Raw genomic sequence first — 22,179 nt, 5'->3', positions numbered from 1 at the left:
CTCCCCCTTCCGTGGCTGCGGAGGAGGGGGCGTTTTATTCCATGGTGGTGTGAAGAGCGGCTGAGGTCTTGAGCACCGAGCTGCCTTCAGTGGCTGTCAGGGCTATCTTCCTGACTGCGGTGCTTCAGCCTGGGGCTTCCACGTCAGAACCCCTTTTGACCTTCAGTGAAGGCTCACTGCTGGGGACCTGGTCCAAATCCAGCACAGGGGGTCCTGTGAATAGGACAATAGCCCGCTGCCATAGCCCTACGCTATCGACCTGGCATTTCTGACCCAACACCCTACCCCCGAGAACTTGATTAGCCAATCCTCAGCATCCCATGATGCGTTCACTTCCGCACCCCCGGATAGGATACAAGGCTGTATCACCTTGGGAAGAAGCGGTTTTCTTCCTTCAGCCTGGCATTGAGTTCCGTGAACACTGTATGCCTTTTGGGCTGTTATGCCAATACTTTATGGGACACGGTTGCGCAAGTGCTGTCACAGGTCCGGGATAGGCCCAGGCCATTCTCTCCCTAGCGGCTGCTTACGGGAGATTTGCTGCTAAGTTCACAATCCGATGTGGGCTGGATACGACTGACTCTCTGGGCAGATTGGTTGCTTAGATGGTGGGTTTGAGGCGCCATGCCTGGTTGAGGACATCTGGCTTTTCAGAGATGTCCAATTCACTCTGATGGACATGCTCTTTGGCCACTGTCTCTTCGGAGACAAAGCAGACTTAGCGCTTTAAGAAGTCCTGGGCTGCGGCCCAGTTCCTAGGCCTTGTAGCTGTACTTCACCCCCCTCAGTCTGCACTTTGCCCTTTTTGTGGCTATGGAAGGGGCACCCAGCCACGTCCATTCCCCACCAGCCGCCGTGCCACCTATGCTGCCCAGGCCCTGCGTGGCTGGGAATGTGGGATCCAGCATCTGCGTGGATCAAGGAGCCAGCGATCTAGCCAGTCCACCACCTCAGCCATAGCCTCTAAACCTATCTAGTCTGACACTACCCCACCAGGGACCAGTAGGAGGCAGGATTCGCCATCACCTGCCCTACTGGCACACCATCACAAATAGTCCGAAGGGGCTACTCTTTCTGCTTCTAGCCTACCTCTCCATCCAGGCCGTCATCCTACGATCGGATGACTGGGGATCACATGGCACTTCTCCAGGAAGATGTTACGGCTCTCTTGGCTAAGGGAGCCATTGAGAGGGACCCTGTACTAGAAGTAGGTCATGGTTGATACTTTCTGGTGCCCAAGAAGGACCTGGGCCTCTGCCCTATCCTAGACCTCCATTCCCTCAATCTCTTCCTCAAAAAGGAGAAGTTCAAAATGCTCACTCTGGCTCAGGTAGTCTCTGCCCTGGACCCAGAAGACTGGATGGTAGCGTTGGACTTGCAGGACTCATATTTCCGACGTTCAGACATTACTTGTGGTTTGTGGTGGGTCACAAGCATTTTCAATTTACCTTGCTCCCCTTTGGCCTTACCAGCGCCCCTCGGGTGTTCACCAAAGGGATGGCTGTGGCCGCAGCTCATCTGCACAAGATAGGGGTTTGTCTTTCCCTACCTCGACGACTGACTGTTGAAGGCAGGTTCACCCCAAGCTGTTGTCTCCCACCTCCAGACTATCGCAGATCTCCTGCGTTTGCTGGGGTTCACTATAAACTTGCCAAAGTTAGACCAGTCTCTCTGACACTCCCTTTCATTGGAGCTATTCTGGAAATAGTGCAGTTGTGGGCCTATCCTCCCGAGTGGCAAGTCTAGGAAATTGAGGCCATGATCCCAATGTTTCAGCCCCTGTTCTGGATTTCAATGAGAGTGACTCTGAGCTGCTTGGCCTCATGGCCTCCTGCATCTTGCTGGTCACACATGCCAGATGGCATATGTAAGCTCTGCAGTGGGACCTAAAGTTCCAGTGGAATCTCTCCAACATGGTTCTGATCTCAGAGGGGACTGCGCAAGATCTGCAGTGGTGGTTTGAGAACCGCGATTGGGTCCGAGGCAGATCACTCTCCCTTCACCAACCAGATCTGACAGTAGTGACCGATGTGTCACTCCTGGGATAGGGCGGCCACAAGGGAGAGGCGGAGTTCAGAGGTGCCGGGTCTCAGGCAGAGTCCGAACTCCATAGCAATCATTTGGAGCTCAGGGTGATCAAGCTAGCATTGAAAGCCTTCCTTCCCTCTCTCAAAGGAAAAGTGTTGCAAGTGTTCACAGACAACACCACCGCCATGTGGTACTGCAACAAGCAGCCCAGGGTGGGGTTTTGGACCCTTTGTCAGGAGGCTCTCTGCCTCTGGACATGGCTGGAACATCAGGGCATAGCCCTGTTGGTTCAACATCTGGTGGGCTCTCTGAACCCCGAGCGGAGGAACTCAGCAGTCAATGCTTGGTTAGTCACGAATGGAGTCTATATCTGGAGGTGGCGCAAGGTCTCTTTCTATATTGGGGAGAATTTTAGGTAGATCTGTTTGCCTGCGTAGAGAACATGCAATGTCAGCTGTTTTGCGTGCTGGAGTTTCCAAGGCAGTAGTTGCTCAGCGACTCTTTGTCTTGAGTGGAGCTCATGCCTCCTTTCCTCCAATACCACTTCTGCCCATATTACTCAAGAAGATCAAGACCGACCAGGCCCAAGTCATTCTTGTGGCTGTGGACTGGGCACAAAGGGTCTGGTATCCTGAACTCTTGTGCATGGCGATCGATCCTCCACTCAGACTTCCTCTTCAGAAGCATCTTCTGTAGCAGCGGCAGTCTCTGCCTGCTTGTGTGGAGATTGAGTGGCGGCAGTTGATAGCTTTTGACCTTCCGCCTGAAGTCTGTCATGTTATCATGGCAACCAGGCGTCCCTCCTCCATGCCTGTTGTTGGAGCAAATTTGTGGCATGGTGTACAGACAAGTCTGTTTGTCCCCCTTTCTGCCCCCCTTCCTGGGGTTATTTTGCCCAGCAGGCCCCAGCTGGGCACCCTCAAGGGTTATTTATCTGCCATCTCAGTTTTCCTCAGATTGCCGGATGAACACTCCTTGTTTAAATCTCCCATTGTTGGAAGATTCCTAAAGGGTCTTACCCATCTGTTTCCTCCTTTTCCGTTCATAATGTCCCAATGGGATTTGAACTTAGTTCTTACTTTTCTAATGTGTGCCCCTTTTGTGCCACTTCACAACTGCCCACTTTGGCGTCTTACTCTGCAGACAGCCTTCCTTGTAGCCATCATTTCTGCCTGCAGAGTGAGTGAGCTACAGGGTCTTTCCTCAAAGCCACCTTTCATCTCCATCCATCCTGACAAGGTGGTCCTTCGTACCAGGGCTTCCTTTCTACCTTAAGTGGTCACTCCCTTTTATGTAGGCCAGTCCATCACTTTGCCTACTTTTTACTCACCACTCCACATCCTTCTAAGGAAGAGGAGTCACTCCATCGCCTGGACACAAAGAGAGCTTTGGCGTTCTATCTTGATTGTACCAAAGAGTTCCGGGTAGATGGTCAGCTCTTTGTGGGTTATGTGGGTTGGATAGTGCAGTAGAGAACCATCTCTAGATGGGTTGTTCCTTGCATTAAAATGTGCTACCCTTTGGCTAATAAGCAACCCCTGGAAGGTTTGCATGCTCACTCTACCAGAGCAACAGCTGCAGCCACTGCTTTAGCACATAGAGTTCCGGTCCTGGACATCTTCCAGGCAGTAACGTGGGCGTCCTTGCACACGTTTACAAAACTCTACTGCCTGGTCAGGTCTGAAGGGACGGGTACTTCGCCCATTACGTCCTGCAGGACTTCCTAGTATGATCTTGGTTCGCAGACCCTCCAGGGATGGCATTGCTTGGGTAGCTATTTCTAAGGTAAGGAATCTGCAACAGAAAGTCTCTATCAGGTGAACAAGTTACTTGCCTTCGGTAACAAATTATCTGGTAGAGATATCTTCTAGTTGTAAATTCCTTACCGACCCATCCATCCTCCCCGCTCTGCTAAATAATTTCTAGGGACAGGGTCTTCATTTCATGGCCCTAGTTCTGGCGCACCAGAGTCAGTGTTCTTCAAGACACTGTGCTTCTGGCGTGGAAAGTTGTGAAAGGAAACTGACGTCAGTATGCTGGGATGGTGCCTATATACGACCACGGCGTCATATCCCTATGGCCCCTTAGCCCATACCGAAGGGCCACTGCTGCAAACTACCCTAATAAAGTACATCTGTTGCTTCGTAATAGCTCCCACACCAATAATTTAATAATAGAATGTGATAAGTCAGTACTATTAAAAAGTATGCAAATAAAGGAATATTTTCCATAGAATATATCATCATAATGGTGCGTTTCATCTTCGTGCAAATCTGTAATTTATGGATCAGATTGTCATTTTGTTCTTCCTTAGGAGGCGAGGGACTTTGAAAATGTGTAATAGGAATGTGACACTTCGAGTAACCCATCACCATCAACAATAAACTGCCCAGTCTCTACTTAGCCATTCAAACTGTTGTCACCTGCGTTCAACCCTCCCTCAAAATAAGAACAATCAATTAAGGACTGCTTCACGAATCTGCGGAGCTATCTGAGCATCCACTGTTGTATTAAAAAATCGCTTCTGGTAACCGAACAAAAATAAAAACAAAAGCTTAATTGATCTAGGATACACAAACATAGCAACTAAAGACATATCACAGATATTCCTCTGAAAATATACAACATTCCATTATTCTCCCAAAGGACTCTTAACTTAATCTTAATTTCATTTAAAACAAGAAATACGGAAGATAAGCCAGGAACTAAAAATAATTTGAGAATGAGTATCACAATTTACAGCCATCATGCATTATTTGAATGAAATGCACAAAGTACTTACTGTTCGAGGGGCAGCAGATGTCTAAAACAGACTACGGATGTTCTTATTTGGAATATTTCATAAGTAATTTGGCCATGGGCGTAGGAAGTGTGGGGGACGCGGGGGATGTATCCCCCCCCAGATTTTGGAGGGTGGGGGACACGGGGGACGAAGGTGGGGGGGACAAGGGGACACAATAATTTCCCCTCTCACATCTGTTATTCAGAGGGCCATTAGCGCACAAAAGCGCTACTTAGGATAGCCCTGTACAGACCATCCTCCAAGCTGATGGTAACCGAATGAAGGTGAGTCAGGAGGCCCCCTGCGCTCTCTGCCCTTTTGTCCTGTTCTAAGGGTGCTCATAAGAACAAAGGGCACAGGAGGAGAAAAGAGTTTTGGATGATTACTGTCAACCGCTGCCTTGAAGAGGAGCACTGCAGGATGCCTTCAAGAGGAGCTGCAAAACAATGAGGAAGATCTAAAGAGAGAACAGAGTCACACTCACCGTGATGCCTGCAGGCTAGAAAGGAGACTCTGTGAAACACAATATTTGTATTTGCCTAAGATCACACCAGTTGGTGAAACAGTGAAGTCGAAATTAAGCCCAGATTTTACATTTGTACACAACAATTTAGCTATTAGAAGGGTATATTTTTCTAACATTTATGTTTAATGTTTTGTTTTCTAGGTAATGAAGTGCTTGATTACAGCGTGGCTAACAGGGAGAAGCCATATTTCATTTTGGGCCGTGCTTTATTATTTATGTTGTTATCGTTACATACTTCAGCATAATGAAGTATATTATCTTTTCTCTATCTTTTCTTCACTGTACTCTGAAACAATCTACCCTATGCCACTGCACCCTACACCACTTTTCTCCACTCTGTGCCACTCTACACCACTGCAATCTATGCTGTACCACTCCACTCTACTCCACTGCAATCTATGCTATTCTACTCTAACCATTGTACACTACACCCCTGCACTCTGCCAGTGCACTATTCACCACTTTACTCAAAACCAATGCACTCTATCCCACTGCACTCTATGCCAATCTACTCTGCACCACAGCACTCTATTCCACTGCTTTCAATGCCACTGTACTCTGCACCACAGCACTCTATGCAACTGCACGCTGTCACTCTACAATACACCACTGTACTCTTCGACATCGCACTTTCTGCCACTGAACTCCACGTCACTCTACTCTGCACCACTGCACTCAATGCCACTGTGCTCCGTCCCACTGCACTCTTTTCTGCACCACTGCACTGTAATCTACTCTACACCACTCCACTGTAGGGCACTTCACTCTACTTTGAAATCATCTCCTCTATGCCACTGCAATCTACGCGACTCTACTCTATGCTATGCCAGTCTAATTTATCTTGCACCACGCCAATGTACCCTGCACCACTCCAATCTGCTCTGCACCATGCTACTGCACTCTACATCACTATGCTCCACTCTGCAACAATCTACTCTTCACCACTATACTGTACTCTGCAGCAATCTACTCTATGCCACGGCACTCTATGCAACTCTAATCTACTCTGCACCTCTGTACTCTAAGCCACTCTTCTCTACTCTGCATCACTGCAGTCTACACCAATGCATTCTATGCCACTCTACTCTACACCACCGCCCTTTGTGACACTCTACTCTGAAACACTGCACTCTGCCACTGATCTATACTCCTCTCTATTCTGCACCACAGCACTCTACTCTGCACCGCTCAACTATATGCCACTCTACTGCACTCTACACCAGCGTACTATATGCCACTACACTCTATGCCACTCTACTCTTCATCACTGCACTCCACCACTGCACTCTACACTAGTCTACTCTACCTTGCACCTCTCCACTCTACCATGCACCGCATCACTCTGACACAGTACTTTTAACCACTGCAATCTATTCTGTGCTCCCCTCTACTCTTCACCACTCTACGCTACTGCACTGTACGCTAAACCAGTGCAGTATTCGCCAATCCACTCCACACCACTTTACTCAAAACCAATGCACTCTATACCACTACACTCTACACCAATCTAGTTTGCACCACTGTACTCTAGACCACCCAACTCCACTCTATGACACTTCACTATGACATTACACTCCATGATATTAGACTCTGACACTCTATTCCATTAAACTCTAACACTTTCTCCACTCTAACTCCCTACACAACTCCCTATACGCCACTCCATTCCACTTTACTCCACTGTATGCCACTCCACACCACTCTATGCCACTTCAATCTACGATAATCTGCTGAATGCCACTGCACAGCCCTCTATGCCACTCCAATATACAACAATGTACTGTGCTCAACAACACTCTACCCAACTTTCTCTATGCTAGTTCACGTTACTTTACTTCACTCTACTCCAGTTCACTCTTCTTTATGCCTTTCCACTCTACGACATTCTGCCACTCCATTCTATGACACTCTATTACACTGTGACACTACTCCACTCTAATACTACTTTATGGCATTGGCGCTTGATTAGAGATTCAGATCTCCATTGATTGCCTTCTCACTCATATGAGACGTGAGTCCGATTTATCTTCGCCGTTTTGGTCACAAGCACTCTGTAACCCTTTTAACTCAAGCTTAACGAAGGCTTAGGATGATCCTGATACTTGTCTAGGGGATCAAAATATTGTCGGCCAAAGTACCTTGACTTGAATTTGTGATATTGTACATAAGTTGGCATTAGCATAGGTACTATGAGCTAATGACTTCTTGATTCACTATTTGAGTCATTCATGTAAAAGTCGGTGTATAAAAGCTTGTAAGTCATTGTTGTGGATGCTAACCTTGTAGGAAAGTAGCCTCTTTCTAGCTTGGTTACCCCCACATTTGGCCTGTTTGCCAGTGTGTTTGCGTGTGTCTACTGGGATCCTGCTAATCAGGACCCCAGTAGTTATGCTCTCTCCCTTAAATTATGGTTTTTGCATACTGGTAACCTAGTATTTCACCCAAAATTGGCATATTGGTGCCCCCTTATAAGTCCCTAGTATATGGTACTTAGGTACCCAGGGCATTGGGGTTCCAAGAGATCCCTATGATCTGCAGCATTTCTTTTGCCACCCATAGGTAGCCCATGCAAAGGCTTCTGCAGGACTGTCATTGCAGCCTGCGTGAAAAGGTGCATGCACCCTTTCACTGCCAGTTGCACTGCACCAGGTCACTTATAAGTCACCCCTATAGCAGGCCCTCCAGCCCTGAGGGCAGGGTGCAGAGTAACTGTGTGTGAGGGCACCCCTGCACTAGCAGAGGTGCCCCCACGACCTCCAAGACCATTTTCCCAGACTTCCTGAGTGCGGGATGCCATTTTACACATGTACTTGAAATAGGTCACTACCTATTCCCAGCTACATAATGGTAACTCGGAACATAGGTATGTTTAGTATCAAACATGTTGGAATCATAACCCAAGGCTTTTGCAAGCATTGGTTGTATGATTTTATGCACTCTGGGGGCTCCTTAGAGGACCCCCAGTATTGCCATTCCAGCCTTCTGAGGTTTTCCAGGCAGGCCAAGCTGCTGCCACCTCTCGGACAGGTTTCTGCCCTCCTGTTGCTTGAGAAGCTCAAGCCCATGAAGGCAGAACAAAGGATTTCCTTTGGGAGAGGGGTGTTATACCCTCTCCCTTTGGAAATAGGAGTTACAGGCTTGGGAGGGGTAGCTTCCTTCCCCAGGCCACTGGAAATGCTTTGAAGGGCACATTTGGTGCCCTCCTCGCATAATCCAGTCTACACCGGTTCAGGTACCCCCTGTCCCTGCTCTGGCACGAAACTGGACAAAGGAAAGGGGAGTGACCACTCCCCTGTCCATCACCACCCCAGGTGTGGTGCTCAGAGCTCCTCCAGAGGGTCCCTGTGTTTTGCCATCTTGGATTCCAAGTTGGCAGCGAACTCTGGGAGCATCTCAGTGGGCAGTGCCAGCAGGTGGTGTCTGAGCCGTCCCCTGATAGGTGCTTACCTGTTTAGCTGACCAATCCCCCTTTCATGGCTATTTAGGGTCTCTCCTTTGGGAGGTTCTTCAAATTCGGATTGCAAGACTCCAGCAGGAATCTTCTGCATCTTTTACTTCACCTTCTCACTGAAGCAACTGCATCTGGACCCTCCAGGAACTCCACAAACTGCAACAACGAAGCAAAGACGACTTCTGCAACATTGTATCTTCAACTCTTGCCAGCATATGCAACTGTTTCCGGGTCGTGCATCCTCAGAGGACAGCCTGTCTTCAGCCTGCACCAGAAGAATGAACGAATCTCCTTTGGAGTGAAGGAGTCACTCCAATGCTTCAGCAGGCACCTCTCTGCAACGACGACCATCTGCTTGGGTCCCCTCTCCTGTTGAGTTGCATGGATCCTACATCACGGGTGGTGGACTGAAGTGGTCCCGATGGCCCTGACGTCCTACTGTCCAACTTTGGTGGAGGTAGGAGCGTGCCTTCCCACGCAAGACAGTAACCCTGTTCACCACGTGTTTTTCAGTTGCCAAGGCTTGTTGGCATCCTTCTATGAAATTCTTTGTGCACAATGTAACTCTGGCCCCCAGCACTCCTTCCGGCAATGCACAGCTTCCTGAGCGGTTCTCTGGCGGTGTGGGATCTTTTGTTTTTGTGCTGCGTGGGCCTCCTTTTGCAACTCTTTTGTCCCTGTGCTGGAGGACTCCTGTGTGCACTGGCTGGTCTTCTGTGGGCTCTTTGAGTTGCTGAGAGCACCATCTGACTCCTCCTCCTGGGTAGAGTCCACCAGGTCCCTCCTGGTCCCAGGCAGTGCCATTTTCCGCTAACCGTGAGCTTTGTGTGTGCCAAGGTTTGTTGGCAGAATCCAGCGACGCAACCAGACTGCAATCATCCATCCAGTGTGGGATATCATCTGCACCAACCAGGAACCCGCATCCATCTTCTTGGGTGCAGTACTGACTGTTGTTCTTCACCAGTGGTTCTTCTTTTGCACCTTGATTCGGGTTAGCAGGGGCTCCTGTCCTCCCTGGACTTTTCTGTGATTCTTGGACCTAGTCCCATTCTTCTACAGGTCTTTAGGTCCAGGAATCCACCCTTTGTGTCTTGAAGTATCTTCTGGTTCTTGCATTATCTTCTTTCTCGTGTTCTTGTGTGTTCTAGGAAAGTTACTGTCATTTACTCCTGCTTTCCTGGGCTCTGAGGTGGGTTCTATTACTTACCTTTGGTGTTTTCTAATACTCCCAGCGCCCCTCTACACACCACACTTGTCTAGGTGGGAAACCGACATTCGCATTCTACTTTCTTAGTATATGGTTTGTGTTTTCCCTAGGCCCATTTCTAACCATTGTGATTTTCACTAATTGCACTTTTCTAACTTTTTATTGCTATTGCTGCATACTAGTGTATATTATTGGTGTATTACTTACCTCCTAAGGGAGTATAGTCTCTATGGTATTTTTGGCATTTGTGTCTCTAAAATAAAGTACCTTTATTTTTGTAACACTGAGTATTTTCTTTCATGTGTGTGAGTGCTGTGTGACTACAGTGGTATTGCATGAGCTTTGCACGTCTGCTAGATAAGCCTTGGCTACAGCTACCCCTGGAGAGCCTGGCTTCTAGACACTGCCTACATTTCACTAATAAGGGATAACTGGACCTGGTATAAGGTGTAAGTACCATAGGTACCCAATACAAACCAGGCCAGCCTCCTCTAAACCACTGTACTATATAGGTTACTTTTTAAATTGTTCTTGTAATTGGTGACATTGGGTCATCCAGATAACTTGTGTAATGCCCGAATACCAGTCTTTCTCGATTTCCCCTGTTGATGTTTTCCCACTACATTTGATCTTTTATATTTTGATTGAATAAATGTATGAAACAATCCATTTGCATACTACTTTAATATCATTGTTTATGGGAGTGGTTTGCATTTTATTCAAGGGACCCCTGTCCCTTTAAAGTTAGTTTACTGCTCCATTTTAGGACACTCTACTTACTCCATGACACTACACCACACCAGTCGATGACACATCATTCTCCTTTATGCCATTAAATTTGAGCCATGCTGAATAGTAGTCTCACTAGTGTACAGCATGGCTAAAACACATTGGCAAAGGCAATAGAACTTGCATAGGCGAGACCTATTGACTTTGCCAATGCTTGTTTATAAGGTATGAACTTCAAGGTGACTTGCAATATCCTTATGTACGCAGGGGTTATTTTACCCCATATAATACATGGTCACACCACCAACTTTCCCACAAACCACTTAAAACCTTAGTGCATAGCTTCTGACATTCAAAGCTATGAAAGTAGAGCAGAAGAAAGAAAAGCAGCATTCCATTTTTTGCTTTAAACAGCTGCATTAATTAAATGCTCTGTGATCTGGTCTGCCTTTTACCTTGGCTGCTAGCTCTGGCAGAAGGCATTGTAATGTCAGAACTCGACTGTAAGAACTCTATCATAGTCATTTTCCTATGTCTTTTCTTTATAATCAGTGAATGTCTTTTCTTTACACGGAGTTACTTGGTGCATCACAAACAGCCGTTTCTAGAGAAATTAGTGACTGCAGTTTATACAGAGATTAGAGAATCCATGTTTATATAGCCTGTAACTGCAAGAGCTTCTTCAGTTGAAATGCTTCTAGTTATGACTGATGTGGAGATGAGCTGCCCAAGATCACACACAGGAGTAGAAGTGTTATTAGAACTATGGTTTCCGAGCACAGTTTACAACTCTTTTGATATCTCCAGTGCGGTTCCAATTGGCATGAGGCGAAGAGCATGGTGGGTGTGGGGCGCAAAGGGTATGTTCTTCCTTTTTACCCTCCTACCTTTATTTGCTTGGTGCATGAAGATGCAAGGTTAATCAACATGTTGTTTTCACATTTTAGCTAATTACTTTGTGAATGTAAATAACAATTAAAGATACTTTCAGACTGTGAAAACATGCCTTCCTTTCTCCCTATTTCACTTCCAATATATATATGATTGTGTATATTTACCGGAGCCTGCAGTTCGTAAACAACGAGCGATTTGTATAGGGTTGATTGAAAGTCCCCAACGCTGTCCCTGTCCCCCCCAGAAATGTATTGTCTCCTACGCCCCTGAATTTGGCGTTTGCAAACGAAAGAAATATGCATAATCCACGCATCCAGCGTTGACATACAAGTCGCAGTTCCACAAATGAGTGCTTGTTGTTCCACGTCCGACGTTTAATACCGGTGTCACTCAAGTGAACATACGTTTATAGTGTTGTAGAACCAGACAGATCAGTTTGATATCCTTACGGTGCTACCGGTGCTTTCTTAGTTAAAATAAAACATTCATTTCACATGTCTTTTACTGGGGTTTTTGACATGACAAAATATGGGCGGCTTTTACCAGCGATATGCTTTATATTTCTGTCAACGACCTTGCATGATCCCAATAGTTTGACACAACTTGTTAGTCTTTGGTGTTTCATTCGTTAGCATATGTTACAAGCCATTAGCTCCGCCAGTCAGCCCAAGGGCGCAGATCACTGAAGTACTTCCCAATGGATCTTGTACCTATAGTCATTTATATGTTATTAAAACCCAGGTTGCTGAAAGGATATCACAATGTTTTTCTTATAGAAAAGACTGAGGAAACCCTAGATCTTCTTTTGACATTGTATTCCCTAACCAGACGTTTATCAGATGAACAGTGTAGCATACTAAAACAAAAATATAATTTTCTAAAACAAATATGTGCGGGATTACTAGTTTCTCCATTCCACAACCCGTTTGTTTAATCCTCGCTTCTCTTTTTCCTGTTAGACTGCTCGGCGTGGAGAAGGTGACCAGCTATGCCCTCAATGAATGGCTGACGGACATCAGGAAGAACCAGCTGCCTGGGATCCTGGGAGGCGTAGGGCCCATGCATTCTGTCGTGCAGCTCTGTAAGTCTGTGTACATTTATTGAGAAAGGCCCCGTGGTTTTAGGAAGAGTTATGATGCAGAGCCTGTTCAATGACTTTTACTGCCATATAAAGGAGCATTTGTAGTATGGATTAAAACTAACATATTTTACCTTTGCGGCATTAGACAACAGTGTTGTAGGCACTTCGGGGACGGACTGGGGATAGATATCGGACAGGGTATCAAACAAAAGTGGTCCACTTTTGTGAACTGCAAATGTTGGTGCAATCACAGAAGGGGAGAGAGTAATCACAGAGCAAAGAAACACACAGTGACTGAGCTTGCAGAGGTGAAAGCTGTGCTGCATATGTGTGGGGGAATGGAGAGCAAATGAGGTTCAGAGTGCGCAACATCTTTCAGACCCATATGTGGATGAGTTCTGTGTCTAATGAGTATGAAACTTTACTCTTAAGAAGGTTAAGTAAACGTTTCTCAGCAGACAACAGAACCTACCGCCGCACCAGTTCCTGCGCTCGGCTAGCGACATACATCTATATCAGCAGCAGTCCCACTTCTCTTCCCCACAGCTCTCAAGAGTGACCTGAAAGTGCAAGTGGAATATTTCACTACAATGCTGTGGCAATTGGACTTAAAGGGTCATTTGAAGGGTGATAAGGAAGTATATTTTTGTATTAAAAATGAGATTAATGTAATGGTGAAATTCAGCATTTTCCTCTCCACTTTCATCAAAGACTGTTTTTTTTCCCTTAGCGAAGCTGCAAACGTATCTTTTAAATTCAGTGCCTGAAATGCTGGTGCAGCCAACCAAATGACACTGACTTTTAAAAAGACTAAAATGCTGTTTGGACACTCGTCCCAGTTCCAGGAATTTATATCTGGATGGGCCAAGTGGGCGTTTTGGTGGGCCAATGTGTGCCCAATTTTCGACAATTCTGGAGGTAGCCTACAACCTGGGCTCTGGTACCACTGCACATGCTGAATCATTGGCAGGTAAACCCCTGTCTCCTCTTACCTAACACACACCTCCCCACTGCAGCTTGCCTCAGAGATGAGCTAAGCTCACCACTGGGCTGTTTTCTTTTTATGGGCATGCCCAGAGTTTTGTCTCAGACTGTAGAAAAATAGGGAAAATCATCTAAAGGCGGTATTTTTCTCCCTATCAGTACACAAGTAAAACGGCTATTATTAAAACAATGCACTATAAAATGCATTGTAAAGATTTCTCACTGACACAGACTGATAATTAAAGTAAACAATAGTAAAACAAAAAATCACATCTGCCCACATGGAGGAAGCACTAAACAGGTGCTTTCTCTGTGGCCTCTTTTGCTGTTACTCAGAGGGCCAAAGGTCATATGTGGGTGGGGCTGGCCCACCCGCTGGAACGGGGCCTGCTCCAAATTCTGTTCTGACCAGGCATTTTCACTCATCCTGTTTCATTAAAGGCACATTCTTTTCACCTCGTTACTCAGTCACCAGCTGCTTGTTTCTTTCACGCTGATGCCAAAAGGATAAAAGGACATTAGAAAGAAGGATGACAAAGTGACGTGGAAGCCACTCTTCCCACAATGCGGTATCCTCATCACCAACCCTACTCTTCCCTTTGCTTCCTCAGGGACTAAGGTTAAGGTCGGGCGGAGGTTGGGTGATAGGTAACTGATATGGGTTGGCAGAAGGGTTACTCCCTTTTGTTTAAATTAAAAACTGCAAACTAGGAACCTTGCATAGTAAAAGTTAAAATACAACACCACCTGTCAACATTGTTTTCAGATACAAAAATACATGTAGACCACCTACACCATTTCTGTGTTTCTCTGTGTGGGGACTACATTATCCAGCATCCCTGGGACGCGGTCCCTTCAACCCTGACCACCTGTTACTAATTTTGGCTCTATATAGTGCATCATCCTGTCCCGCAACATGAGACCAACAATCCATTTCTGTGTTTCTCTGTGGGGAGACTACAGTATCCAGTATCCACAGGGCCCCGGGAGGTGCTTCCTGGAAACCCCCCACCTAATTTTGGCACTATATAGCATGCCTTGCTGTCCCGCAGCGCAAGACCAACTGCACTATTTTTGTGTTTCTTAGAGGGGGACTACAGTATCTAGCATCCCCATGGCCCCAGGAGTCAGTCCCTGCAACCCCCACCACCTATGACTAATTGTGGTGCTATATAGCATGCCTTACAGTCCTACAGTGCAAGACCAACAGCACCATTTCTTTGTTTCTCTGTAGGGGGACTAGAGAATCCAACATCTCCAGGGCCCCAGGAGGCAGACCCTGCAATCCCCACCACCTGTGATTAACTTTGGCGCTATATAGCATGCCTTCCTGTCCAGCAGCGCAAGGCCAACTGCACCATTTCTGTGTTTCTCTGTGGGAGGACTACAGTATCCAGCATAACCAGGGTCCTAGGAGGCGGTCCCTGCAACCCCCAACTCCCTGTAACTAATTTTGGCGGTATATAGCGCTCCTTACTGTCCTGCAGCGCCGGCTGCATGCGGGAAAAGCCCAGGACAAGGGCGGGCCCGTCCTCCACCTGTCAACGACAAGAAGGGGCAGGGCCACCTCCCTTGGCCCTGATTTCAGCCACCATTTTGACTGGTGAGAACGTCCTTATGTCTGCGGACATTGCATATTAAGGACAAAGGTACATGCATCCTTTTCGTGGGGGGGGCACACAATACCTTGATTGTTAGTTGATTATAATGTGCAATAACCCTCGAGAGCATAGGCCCTGCGTTAATTGATATGTCTTATTCGGTTCCTCGAGTGGAAGGGGACATTTCTCTGAACTTTTCTTCGCACTAAGAAGGCTTTTTGTGCCCCTCTAAGGGATTACGGGGCAGGTCTAAAGCCCAGCTGATTGACATTAACATTTCCCTTGTCTTGTGCACACAAAAGGGACACTGCTGTTATTGCGTGGTGAGCAGGATAATAGCGTTTTGCACTTGAGTCTAGTGCTTAGTTGGTTAAATTATTTGTAACTTCAAGTGGCAATTGTGGCATTCAGTTGTCTCGACTCCAATTGCCTCTCCGTACACACTGCACTGGGTCTTGTGTCTAGCAGTATATCTTCTTTAACTTTCTGAGCCTATTCTCGTTTGAGATAGTTTTACCATAGCCCGTGCTGATCACCTGTGACGCTGCGCTTAACTGTGGCGTCTCTTTTTCCAGCCACGGTCGGACCGCGACTCCGATTATCGGAGCGTCATCCTCCGTGTTTTTGCACTTCATTAACAGTGCATTTCGGGAAGCACATTTTGTGCTCCCGGTTGCGTCGTCCTTACCTGTTTCCCTGACATTTCTTCTTGCCTGGTGGTAGGGGACTCCTCTTCTTTTCTTTTTTCTTCTTTTCTTCTTGTTTCTGTACACTTCACCTTTACTTTCTTCTGGTTTCCATGTTGTCTTCTTTATGTTCCTTTTTCCCAGCACGCTTTTTTCATTTATACTGTTACCTTTTTCCTATCCTTTTGTATGGGCCTTTCCCAATCCAAGATGGTGTCACTTCCTTTTCCTGTGTTGTAACTTGCTGTCTCCCAGTATATAAGTCACTCAGTCCTGATCTTCTTTGCATTGCAAACACTTCCTCTTGGTGGTGATCCTCGCTTATGTTTGTCGTGTTTTCTCCAGTTCCTGTTGTTCTGATTGAGACTTCCCAATTTTTTTCCTTATTTCACTCTTGTTTTTTCCTCTTTTTCAGAAGTTCCTGTTTTGAGGTTTTTCACACGTTTTTTTGTTTTTTTTCCTCGGGGACTCCTGGAGGGTACGGTCTGCTTAGGCGTTTCCTGTCAAGCAGCACCGTGGCTACTAGAAAGGGTCGCCCTTATCTTGGACTGTCCAAAACCAGCAGAAGACCGGGTGCTCTTTCGAATCCTTCAGTCAAAGGTGGAAAGCCTTGTGCAGATCGTGACAGATTGCAACGCAAAAGAATCTGCATTGTGAGACTACAATGGAAGGACCGCAGGGAGACGTAGTAGAAAACACACAAGCCATGTTGCAGACGGTCCAACAACAAGCTCAAGAATTACAGCAATTGCGGGCTGAAAATACTGCACTAAGACAAGTCCTGTCCTCCCGGTCAATGGATGTACCACCCATGTCTGCTGCTACACCTCAATATTCTGGGGATCCTCAGAAGATATAAGAGTTTCTGAACACGCTAATGGTCTTCTTTGCCTTTGGTCCGCTAAAATTTTCTTCCGATAGGCTAACGTGGGTTATCTGATCAGTGCCTTGTCTGGCCCTGCACTAGCTTGGGCGACTCCCTTGGTCTCCGCGGAAGATCCTGTTTTGAATAATTATCCTGCTTTCGTGAAACTTTTCAAGCAGATGTTCGAAAGGCCTGGGTTAGAAGCAGTGGCAGAGGAGGCATCATGTGATATATAGTAAGGTAAACAGGACGTCTTGCAATACATAACCCGCTTCAAACAGTTGGCAGCCGAAACCACTTGGGTGGAACGCAACTTTTTAAACTTGTTCCGCCGAAGACTAAGTGAGGAAATCAAGGATGAATTAGTACATTCTACTCAAACTTGTTCCTTGAAGGAATTAATGGACCAAGCCATGAACATAGAATATAGATTACGAGAGCGCAAGATGGAAAGAAGAATAACTTGAGTACCATATCCACCTGGAGTAACTCGTACCATCAGTCGGCGAACTGATGAAGTCCATTCTGAAGCTTCTCCATTTTCTACAGAAGAACCCATGCAGATTGATCTCATCGGTGGTCTGGTATCTGAATCCGAAAAGGAGGATAGAAGACAAAAGGGTCTTTGCCTTTATTGTGGCAAGGCTAGTCATCTGATTTGTAGTTGTACTGTTCGTCCTTCCAGACCTTTGGGAAACGCCTACTCCCGTCTCCAGTAAGGAGGAAGGGGACAGGAGGATCTGAGGTACCGTCAATATGTTCCTCCAGAGAGAATATGTCCACCTTGTTTATCCTTTCGGTCACATTACAATGTTCACAAGGTCAAGAAGAACAACTCTTTGCTCTTGTAGACTGTGGAGCCAGTGGAATCTATTTAGAAGAGACATGGGCTAAGGATAAAAGGTATTCCACATATTCTTAGGGAAACCCCAGAGCAAGCACACGCTGTAGATGGCTCCCCTTTAACTTCAGGGCCTGTGGTTGATTCTACGCGTACACTCTGTTTGAATTTTGGAAGGGACCAAGAACACGTTGCTTTTGATCTTATATCCTCGCTGAACCACACAATGATTTTAGGAATACCTTAGTTAACTCGGCACAACCCCTATATCAATTGGGAAATGAGAACAATATCCTTGACATCTCAGTTTTGTCAGCAAAATTGCTATTCTATCAACTCATATTGGTCTCCCAAAGGGTTCCCTCAGCCGTCTAAGAATACCGATAACACTATAAATATGATTCAAGGAGTACCAGATTGTTACCAGGAATACTCTGACATCTTTCAGAAACCAAGTAATCCCATCTTACCTCCTCCTCGTATCTATGACTGCTATTCCTTTGGTTCCGGACGAAGTTGTTCCATTTGGTTAAATGTATTCCTTGACAGATCAAGAAAAGAAGGTACTCAAAGAAAATCTAGATGACAACTTAAAGAATGGGTTAGTTGCCCCTTCATCATCTCCTGCTGGGGCTTCTCTTTTCTTTGTTCCTAAGAAGATGAAAGATCTGCGTCCATCTGTTGATGTTCGCGGACTCAATAAAATAACAATCAAAGATCGTTATCCTTTACCTTTAATTAGGGATATACTGGACGCCATCCAAGGAGCCAAAATGTTCACTAGATTAGATCTAAAAGGTGCCTATCATCTTTTGTGTCTCAAGGAAGGGGATGAATTGAAAACAGCATTCCGTACTCCATTCGGACACTATGAATATAGAGTCATGCCTTTTGGATTAACTAATGCACCTTCTGTTTTCCAGCGATTCTTGGATTCTGTGTTTTCTGACTTGTTGTATCTGGGCGATATCTTGATATATTCCCGTAATCCTGAACAACATACTGAACATGAACTACAGGTTTTGGAAAGACTCAAAAAGAACCAATTATATTGCAAACCAGAGAAGTGTGAATTCCACAGGACCAAAGTGATGGATTTGGGGTTCAGTATCAATCAAACAGGAATATCCATGGACCCAGACAAAGTAAGAGCCATCCAAGACTGGCCTTCTCCATCTTCTGTAAAGGAAACTCAATGTTTTCTTGGGTTTTCAAATTTCGACCGACAATTTATTCAGGATTTTGCCCGCCAACAAAGTTTCATCACCCAGACTATTAAAAAAGACAATTTGAAAAAGGGATTTGTCTGGACCGAAAGTGCTGAACAGGCCTTTCAGGAGCTAAAGAAGTCCTTCACTCAAGCACCCATTTTGCGACATCCTGATACTACTAAAACATTCATAGTAGTGACTGATGTTTCCGAAAGAGCCATAGGAGCGGTTCTGCTCCAGAGACAACACTATGATGGATTGGAACACCCTATTTTCTATCTCTCTCATATTCTGACAGAAACAGAACGCAATTACTCAGTACTGGAACGAGAATTACTTGCTTTCAAAGTAGCATGTAAAGAATGGAGACATTTCTTGATGGGCACTGGAGAGCCTTTTGAAGCCAGGACTGACCACCACAATTTACAATGTCTTCGAAGCTTCCAATGCCTTAATAGTCGTCAAGCAAGATGGGCCTTATTTTTTAGCCAATATGATTTTGTGATAACTTACATACCCGGGTCCCAGAATCTAGTGGCAGATGTATTATCCCGTCGATATCCTGACATCGCCAAAACCTCCTCCCCACACATCATTGAGTCCAGTCGAGTCATCTGGGTTACTCAATCTTTTCTGTATTGCGTTAAATCTGAGTACCAGTTCCTTCCACTTGAAGAGTGGAATAAAGTGACATCTCTCTTACGAAAAGAACAAGACTACTTCTATCATCAAAACACCCTTTCCTTACCTACTAAAAAGGTACAAACCGAGGCATTACAGATGTGTCATGATTCTCCGGTAGCTGGGCATCGAGGAATCAAGACGACCCAGGAGCTGCTTCAACAATCTTTTTGGTGGCCTTCCCTTCAGAACTATACGGAAAACTATGTCTCAGCCTGTCCAGTATGCACCCAAACCAAGATACCCAGAACCAAACCAACAGGTTTATTGATGCCCTTACCTGTTCCCTCCTTGGTGTACCCTTTCCACAGACTTCATTTGTTCCCTACTTTCTTCTTCTGGTAACCAGTTCATCATGGTCACTGTTGATTCCTTCACCAAGATGGCTCATTTCACGGCCCTAAAGAAATTACCAACAGCCCCTGAAATGAGTCGCATATTCATGCAAGACTTTTTACGTCTCCATGGTCGTAAGAGGTTGTTTCTGATAGAGGGCCTCAATATGTGTCACGATTTTGGAGAGCTTTTTGTGCCTTATTAAACATTGATGTGTCCTTGTACTCTGGGTTTCATCCATAAACCAATGGTCAGACCGCAAGGGTGAGTCAGGAACTTCAACAGTACTTGAGATGCAACTGTAATGCCACTCAAAGTAATTGGTCTGATTTTCTTGCCCTTGCTGAATTCTCCTATAACAATATAGTACATAGCGCAACTGGAGCAACACCTTTTTATTGCACTTATGGTTTCCATCCTAGGGCCATTTCCACTATTCCTTGTAAGACTTTGTTTGTTCCTGCAGTCACTTCTTTTGCACGATGAATCCGCCAAATCCAAAGCCTAATCCATACCACTCTTTTGGCCTCTAAACAAGCAATGAAACGGAAGGCGGATAGTCAACGTCAGAAAGCACACTCATATCAAGCAGGACACAAGGTGTGGCTTTCCTCCAGATGTCTGCCCTCACGGTTTTCTCTAAACAAGTTCAAACCTCGTTTTTATGGACCATTTCGGATACTGCAAGTGTTGAATCCTGTTGCTGTTCACCTAAATCTGCCTCATACCTGGGAAGTTCATCCTGTTTTTCACATGTCCCATTTAAAACCTTTCATTTCTGATCCGTACAACCAACGTTTTCAATGACCTCCTCCCCTTTCTGTGGATGGCCATCCTGAATATGAGGTGCAGGAAATCTGTGATTCTTGATTATTTTTTCGGAACAAACTGCAGTTTTTGATTTACTGAAAGGGTTATCCCCTCAGTGACTGCTCTTGGGAGGATGCCTCATCTGTCCATGCCCCCGTTTAGTTCGCCTTTTTCCTTCCCATTGTCCTGAGAAGCTTGGGGCCTCGGGGAGGGGTCCTACTGTGACGCCGCGTTTAACAGCAGCGTCTCTTTTTCCAGCTTCGATCGGACCGCAACTCCGATTATCGGAGCGTCGTCATCTGCGTTTTTGCACTTCATTAACAGCGCGTTTAGGGAAACACATTTTGTGCTCCCCGACACTTCGTCCTTACCTGTTTCCCTGACATTTCTTCTTGCCTGGTAGTAGGGGACTTCTCTTCCTTTCTTTTTCCTTCTTTTCTTCTTGTTTCTGTGCACTTCGCCTTTTCTTTCTTCTGGTTTCCATGTTGTCTTCTTTATGTTCCTTTTTCCCAGAATGCTTTTTTCTTTTATACTGTTACCTTTTCCTATTCTTTTCAATGGGCCTTTCCCAATCCAAGATGGTGTCACTTCCTTTTCCTGTGTTGTCACTTCCTGTCTCCCAGTATATAAGTCACTCAGTCCTGATCTTCTTTGCTTTGCAAACACTTCCTCTTGGTGGTGATCCTCGCTTCTGTTCGTTGTGTTTTCTCCTGTTCCTGTTGCTCTGATTGAGACTACCGAATTTATTTTCTCCTTTTTTCACTCTTGTTTTTTCCCTCTTTTTCAGGAGTTCCTGTTTTGAGTTTTTTCCCCACATTTTTGGGTTTTTTTCCTCTGGGACTCCTGGAGGGTACGGTCTGCTTAGGCGTTTCCTGTCGAGCAGCACCGCGGCTACTAGAAAGGGTCACCCACACCTTGGTCTGTCCAGAACCAGCAGAAGACCTGGTGCTCTTTCAAATCCTTCAGTCAAAGGTGAGAAGCATCGTGCAGATCATGACATCACCTAGCGATTAATTGCCGTCGCGGGAAAACAGAAGGTGTCTGATAAAATACCTGGAGCAGGGGGTGCTGGACGACCTTCCAGACATCCAACAGAGAATTGTACCCTAGGAAAATTCGATCAGCTGGTAGAAGTGGTGGAGGGTTTATTTGCTCGAAAAGAAAAGGGGGACCGACCTGGGAAAGGAGGGAAGGGGATTGGTTAGAAGGTTATCAGGTCATATTTGAGCAAGTCAGAGGATGGTTGTGCCTCAGGAGCTAGCACTAAGGCTAAACATACTAGTACCCTCTTCCCTTCCGTGAGTACTTGAGAAGGTCCTCTGCAGGACCATCCAAATGAGCAATTGAGAATAAACTCCATCTCAGTAATTGACATTGAGTGCTGTAATTGGTTTGCAGTACCGGGGGCCCTAGGAAATACCCAACAAAATTAAAGCAAAGGTACTGAACTATCAATGGCTGCTCCA

At 45.9% G+C, this 22,179-nt stretch overlaps 1 protein-coding gene across 1 annotated transcript in view; it reads left to right on the top strand.

Annotated features, from left to right (window-relative positions):
- ATG2A (autophagy related 2A) overlaps window positions 1-22,179 on the top strand; it is a 2,189,461-nt gene that overhangs the window by 1,957,441 nt on the left and 209,841 nt on the right. The window contains exon 39 of the mRNA XM_069207806.1: window positions 12,577-12,698. Coding sequence (XP_069063907.1) covers window positions 12,577-12,698 — 122 coding nt within the window. The remainder of the gene's footprint in view (window positions 1-12,576; window positions 12,699-22,179) is intronic.

The sequence above is a fragment of the Pleurodeles waltl genome, chromosome 9, assembly GCF_031143425.1.
Source record: "Pleurodeles waltl isolate 20211129_DDA chromosome 9, aPleWal1.hap1.20221129, whole genome shotgun sequence".
Classification (NCBI taxonomy): domain Eukaryota; kingdom Metazoa; phylum Chordata; class Amphibia; order Caudata; family Salamandridae; genus Pleurodeles; species Pleurodeles waltl.
This window is presented reverse-complemented; position numbering and strand designations above follow the sequence as displayed.